The sequence below is a fragment of the Rhinichthys klamathensis genome, unplaced genomic scaffold (assembly GCF_029890125.1).
Source record: "Rhinichthys klamathensis goyatoka isolate OS25496 unplaced genomic scaffold, OSU_Roscu_1.1 h1tg001218l_1, whole genome shotgun sequence".
NCBI classification, from domain to species: Eukaryota; Metazoa; Chordata; class Actinopteri; order Cypriniformes; family Leuciscidae; genus Rhinichthys; species Rhinichthys klamathensis.
This window is the reverse complement of record NW_026607387.1, coordinates 90,953-98,262: the sequence shown is the minus strand read 5'-3', so window position 1 is coordinate 98,262 and position 7,310 is coordinate 90,953. Positions and strand designations below refer to the sequence as shown.

Genomic DNA, 7,310 nt, shown 5'->3' with positions numbered 1-7,310 from the left:
TTTAGTTTAGTTAAAGTAAACTAACTAAACCCCCATAAAAAAAAAATTATCCCATAATTTACTCACCCTCAAGCCATCCTAGGTGTATATAACCTTCTCTCAGCCAAACACAATCAGAGTTATATTAGAAAATATCCTGGCTCTTCCAAGCTTTAGGAGTGAATGGTACCTTAGATTTTAAGCCCAAAAAAGCACATCCATCCATCATAAAAGTAATCCATACGGCTCCAGGGGGTTAATAAAGGCCCTCTGAAGCAAAGCAATGCATTTTGTAAGAAAAATATTCATATTCATATTTATAACTTTATAAATTATAATTAATCACTGGCTTCCTGTAATGGCTAAATGCGACAAGTTCCGGCAGAAGAGTGACCTCTGACCCGACACATGACGTATTGACGAAAGTGGAAGCAAAACAAAACACCGGTCACGAATTAAAAGTCTAAAATGAGAATTTTTAAAGAGAAATGTCGGATGAGCTTGAGTTTGTTGCCCAGTCGTATTTGTTTTAACTACGAGAGGTGTCTTCTCTCACCGAAGCTTACGGTACTCCTACATAACTTTTAAATATGAATAATTTTCTTACAAAAATGCATTGCTTTGCTTCAGAAGGCCTTTATTAACCCCCTGGAGCCGTGTTGATTACTTTTATGATGGATGGATGCTCTATTCACTCCCATTATAAAGCTTGGAAGAGCCCGGATATTTTTTAACATAACTCTGATTGTGTCTGTCTGAAAGAAGGAAGTCATATACACAAGGAATGGCTTGAGGCTGAGTAAATTATGAGATAATTTTCATTTTTGGGTGAACTAACTCTGTTAGACTACACTGTGCCTATTCAAAATTCAGTGTAAAGACAGGATGTTGTATAAAAAACAGATTAAATTACACCTGCTCTGATCTACCTCAACCTCTAGTAACAAAGTATGCAGTTGAAATAGCTGTGTAAATGCATTTATGCCACCTCTAAGCAGCATTAAACAGTGTGTAGACACTTAAAATCCACGTCTGAAGCGCTTCTGTTCTGTGCCACCTTTTCACTAAGGTGTATGACGTGGGGTACAAAAGTCTCACACCACATGACACATAAATGCACAGAACCAACCTTAGTGCACATCATGTCACATATTATCTGTTAGTGGAAGAATTAAAGAATGCACACTGAGGTTTGTTGAATTTCATGTGATTTCATTATTTGATACATTTATGTCTGCCTATGATGGCACTCTCTATCCTAAGTTACGTTATCTTTTTTCTTTCAGGTAGAGAGTACACCATCCCCTCCCCTCTACGTAGATTTCTGGCTGAAACTGTGGATTTCTTCCTTCTCTTCTGTGTAAAGGCAACCATAGTGTTGTGGATCATGCATCTCAGTGGAATGAAGTGAGTTGAGAAGTTGGACAGTTATAGATTTAGTTATATTTCTAAAATAGTAGTGCATCAATTATATATAGAGATATGCACTACTTAAAAGTTTGGTGTCAGTAAGATTTCTTAAAGAAATTTGAATACTTTTGTCCAGCACGGATGCATTAAATGGAAAAAAGTGACATTAAAGACATCTACATTGTTACAAAAAAATATTTGAAATAAATGCTGTTCTTTGAACTTTCTGTTCATCAAAGAATCCTATAAAGAGTTTTAAGTTAATTTTTATTGAAGTTTAAACATTGATAATAATAATGATGTTTCTTGTGCACCAAATCAGTATATTAGAATGATTAGAATGAGCAATGGCTGCTGAAAATTCAGATTTGCCATCACAGGAATAAATTACATTTTCAAATATATTAAAATAGTTATTTTAAATTGTAATAGTATTTCACAATATTGCTGTTTTACTGTATCTTTGAGAAAATAAATGCTGCCTTGGTGAGCATAAGACACATCTTTCATAACCGACTCATATGTTGTATAATGACAGTTCATATGTCTTTGATCTTCTGAACAGAGATATTTCCAAATTCATGATGCAGTTTATTGTGGAAGAGATTGATGAGACCACATCATTGGAGGACCTGCAGAAGATGATGGTTGTGGCTTTAGCATACAGAGTCCTAGTGTGCGTCTATGAAGTGAGTGAGTCTCCGCAAGCTTCTGCCATCATTTGTCTTCCATTTTACAAGCCTTGTCTCTCAATCTGTTTTTAATTTACATAATTTACAATCTGTTTTTTTCAGAAAGTTAAATGATTATTAATTCCATCCTTATCTTGTCACTTACTAACAATATCTGGTGCAAAGCCTCTGTAGTGTATAAATGATTTGAATGAGTTTGTGGTTTTAGACAGCTCGCGCATTTCTTGAGTCTGTGTTCTGTCTTGATCTGCAGATCGTCTGTATTTGGGGAGCTGGAGGTGCCACTCCTGGAAAGTTCTTGCTGGGTCTTCGAGTCGTCACATGTGACACGACAGTCCTAGTGCAGCCTAATCGGGTTTTGGTAGCACCGGCATCCAATGTCAGCTTATCTGCGTGAGTTATCCGTGTATTTATAATGCATGGGCGGACAAACTAAAATGATACATTAGAAGTATTTTAATTTAAGAACTTTTTTTTTTTCATCTTGCAGGTCCACAGTACGGGCCTTAAACAAAAACTTCTCCATCGCCTTCCTTTTCCCTATCTTTATCACGCTACTCTTTTTCCAACACAACAGAACTGTTTATGACGTTGTGGCTGGAACCATCGTGGTTCGGAGGAGAAGAGCCAGATGACAGGTCTGTTTGTGTCAAAGTCATGTGAAAACGGCCCCTGTCAAACATCAAATGCTTACAGATGTTCTCAGTATTATATTTTAATATATCATAATAGTATGTACTGCAGATTTGCACTAATGATCCCTGTATCAAAGTCTAATCACAAAGCTATTGTTTACAATGCTGAGAAATATCTGCTTTCTTAGAGAAGTTACTGATCTTGCAACAAACAGTTTTTCATGTTGAAGAATGATGAGTGATATTAAGCTCAAGACACATGTTTTATGTAGACATGCTCGGAAATTTCATCCGAGTGGAATGTTTTACTCTAAACACCAGCTTAATCCACAAGGTTTTCATAACTTCTCCCCAGATTCGAGCTTTATGGCCCAGACGAGTCTGTTATTAATCTTACCAAAGGCAAGGAATTGAGCTCGTGTCCTTCCACACATGCATGCAGCTGTCCGGAATGTTCCATTCCTGTTGTAAATTCAGTCGGTGGCTGATATGCCTCACAACATTTCTCAGGGTTTCTTAAAAACCTGTTTTATTTGTCATGTGTTTCAGTTATGATGATCTTTTATATGTAAAGAATTAAGTATTACATTTTGAAATTCACATTATCTGCCCTACAGTATTCGGCATGCCAAACACATCAGCTGTTTCACGAGTTCACACTTACATCAATTAAACAGAGTAAAGATTATGCGTATTTGGCGTGCTGTCCGGGGGGAGGGCTCCGAGCTCGGAATTTTGCCCGAACCTAGAGTACTCCCCCCGTTGTTGTAAGAGTATTAGGACTATAAGTGAGGAGATGGGGTGGTGGAGGGATGCTGTTAAACTGTCAATGAACGGAGGTAAGTTTGCTGTATATATACACAGCGCTTAACTCGTTGATTAAGCACCACTCGTGTCTAATTAGGTTTGATTATCTGAATGTGCTCCACATGTGTTTAATTAGGTTTAATTATCTGAACATGCTTCTCCCGAACTTTGTTAATAAAACATCATTTTGATTTATCATTGTGCATGGTTCATATATGAAAAATTATTAAAATCCTTGAAGACGATATTCTATGGGATACATTATTTTTCTCATGTCACAGTATCATTGAGATACTAATATAGTTTTTATTTATATATATTTTTTTATCCTTACATTTTCCGTTTTAATTGAAATTGCAAGTTTTAGTCATTTTGTTGTCATTTTAATTATTTTTTAAATATTTTCAAATATGTCCATAGTTTTAATTATTTTTTATTTCAGTTTTAGTATATCAAGTTAAAATTGAAATATTAAATGAAAATGAGAAATGCTGCCTTAGCAACTTGCCAAAATAAAGTAAGTTTAAGCTTTTTATATTTTTATTTCAGGTAACATTTATTTTATTTCAAGTTACGGATAGGTTTTTAATGGTTTTGGTTTTAGTTAACCATATAAGTACAAGGTTAAGGGATGATGATGATATTGATTACTAGTGTAGAGAATTAAAACAGTGCTTCTTGATAACCACTAGGTGGTGATATTTGTTCATAAACACAAGCTGGAACCCTAATTTGACGATCATAGTGTTGAGTTCTTTGAAATTCAAAGCAAATGTCCTTTGGCATTGTTCAATTACACAGTCACATTCCATAGTGGCAGTCCACATTCTCACAAGCAGAAAATGTTTCCTAATGATCACGTGCCAATCATGCAAAAAAAAAACTGAAATTGCATTGCTCTGGTAAGACTCACTGATGATTTAGATCTTTAAAATACATATCTCATCCATAACTATTAAGCCTTTTTGTTTTGATTTTTCTTTCTGTTTGCCCATTCTGGTCTCTCTGGAGGTCTTGGAGTTCCAAGGGCAATTCCTCATAATCCAAACCTTGTGGACCAAATGAAGAAAACAGACACACGGGTTATTTGTCTTAGCTAGGACAAATGTGCACACCAACATGCACACACAAACACGTACAAAGTCTAATAAAGCAAGGTTTTGAACAAACATCACAAGATGATACAATTTATATCATCTTGTGATGTTTGTTCAATATGCATTGTCAGATAAACTTGTATCATACAAGTTCATCTGATCTGATAATACATAAGCCTATTGAATTTGTAGTCTTGTGCAGCAGGAGTTTCTTTCATAAGCAATAACAGCACTTAAAAGTTCCTCAGTGATTTTTTTCCAATAAAAAAAAGCTAAATGTTTAAAGTACATAGTCATATAATATCACCTAATAAAAGTTGCTTAATTTCACATGGAGAAGATCGTCTCACAGAGGCAGCCATTTTGAGATCACATGATGAATACTAACCTTTTCCTGGAAACCCCTTATTATTGGACACTTTTACTCACAGGATAAATGAATCACGGCTAACTGCGTAGCACTTTTCTACAATAGAATCACTAATCACAAACGTTTGCTGTGATTAGTTTTTACTGCATCCAAACCCCTGTTAATCCAAAGATAATGATAAAGATATAGTTCTAAAAATCATTCTCAATATTAAAGAATAGCAGAGTTCACACCACAGCTAAAAACACAGAGAAACGATATCGTTGGAATCACTTTCAGAGCGATTTTATCCAGCTGATTAACAATAAAAGCATTAACAGCCAATCAAGTCTGCATCTGAAATCGCATACTCTCTTAGGTTCTTATTTTGATTAAGTAATTGCAGGTACTTCATGGCCGCTAAACAAGTAAGTTCTATAGTATGAATGTGTGTAGTGAATGTAATCTGGACGAACTAAATTAGCCATGTTGTCATAATCATTTGACCAACCATGTGTCAGTTGCGTCACTAAAGTGTTAAAAGTGTTCGTCGTATGCACCCTTCAGAATCTTGCTAGAAGTACTATGTCATCCGGAGAATAGTACTGTATGAATTCGGACATCTATTGTCACATTCTGTTTTTCACCTACTATAAAAGTATGTGATTTCGGATGTAACCTAAGTGCATTTTTAACATAGAAACTGTGCCTCATAGGCACACACAACTTACATACATTGCCAGTTCAAATTAAAAACTTAACATTGTTTTATTCTTATTTTTAAGCAAACTTAAATGTCATTGAGAGCATAGTGTTCGGTGTTTTCATTTTAGAGAGTCTTGCTCTCTTTTTGTGTGGTCTGCCAGTTTGCTTCAGAGACAACGAATCTTTACTCACCCACACCCCCACCAATGTCTGCCCGTCATTTCTAATATGAATTTTTACTGGGTTGCACATCTGGTTTGGCTGCATGGCCAGCGGTGCTTGGCAAGGCCACTGGGTTCACAGCTGCTGGCTCTTCCCACATCCTCTTCATCCGGGATTCTGGTAAAGCCGTCCCCATGGATAGTACTTCACCCTGCTGAGAGGACTGATTGGCAGGCTCAAGACAACTTGATATGGTAGGTTTGTTTGCCACTGAACCACAGTGCAGCCCAACCTGGAACCGACAGCAGGCTGAAATTATTAGTTGCATTAGTCTTGATTTCCAATGTGAAAACAGACATTATGTTTAATAATATTGTGCCATAGGAGCATCATCTGAGTGGTTAAAGTGTTAAACTTTAACCAGCGGTGTTTCCCATGCAGATTTGAATCTTGCTTGTAACATGGCATGTTAAAAAGCTCAAAAGCTGATTTATCAGTGATAATTTAGTCACATCATCATAGGAATCTTATAAAGAGTTTGTTTTTGGGCCAATGTTACTAATCATGGATCTGTTTCGGTTTTCCATGATTCTTCAGCTGTAATTACATCCTAATGATTAAAAAAACATCAAAGGCTCGGGTGAGTTTTATTACACTACTATTCAAATATTCAAGTTCAGAAATCATTCTACGGTAACATGCTGATTTGGTGCTCAAGAAACATTTCTTATTATTATCAATGTTGAAAACAGGTTTGCTGCTTAATATTTTTGTGGAAAACATATTAAGCATACTAACCTGAATGACCTAATCAATATTTCTAATAAATATTTGACATGTAATTGTTGTATCTGATGGTGTTCTGTGTATTGAGCGCACATTTTGTGAGAAAAAGGAAAACGCAGACGAGGCACACAAACAAATGGGAAGGACTCTGAACATGTTGAAACGAGCAATCCAAAATAATTCCGACATAAACTTTTATTATTCAGTTAATTTTGCGTTCAATGTTTTTGCATGTGACCCACTACCTGTGAAACAAAATTCACTTTGCACTTTCATCTCTAGTAGACCTGAAAACACGGCCTCATTAAAATGACTCTTTTTGTATTTTTGTGTATTGTGTGCTGCTCACTGTGAATCAGGAGAGACGAGGTGACTAATTAGGGAACTTCACAGCTAGAGGAGCTGGTGAGGATGCTTGTGACAATAACAAGCCCCGTCGACAGGAAGGATCTCTCCTGAGCTGATCCCACAGCACTGAAAGCAGAGCAGTATTAATGCCTCGACTTAATGAGGCAGTTTGGAGAGTATTGTTTACAACAGGTTACATTTGGCTGACCTTTTTTTTTTTTTTTTTTTCTGATGCAAAAAGTACAGGAATGGTTTAAATATCAATGTTATTGACACCAAAGTGCACACCAGACCTCCAAAGTATAAAGCGGTCTACATATTTCCCAAGTCATCATGACTT

The 7,310-nt window shown here is 36.1% G+C and overlaps 1 protein-coding gene across 1 annotated transcript; it reads left to right on the top strand.

Moving 5' to 3' along the window:
- Positions 1–1,265: 1,265 nt before the first annotated feature.
- On the top strand, positions 1,266–3,356 carry fam8a1a (family with sequence similarity 8 member A1a; the record flags this gene model as incomplete). Its single annotated transcript, XM_056245011.1, has 4 exons — positions 1,266–1,386; positions 1,955–2,078; positions 2,335–2,474; positions 2,572–3,356. Coding segments are annotated over 4 exons (530 nt in total), but the record flags the coding sequence as incomplete, so codon positions are not given.
- Between the last annotated feature and the right edge of the window lie 3,954 nt (positions 3,357–7,310).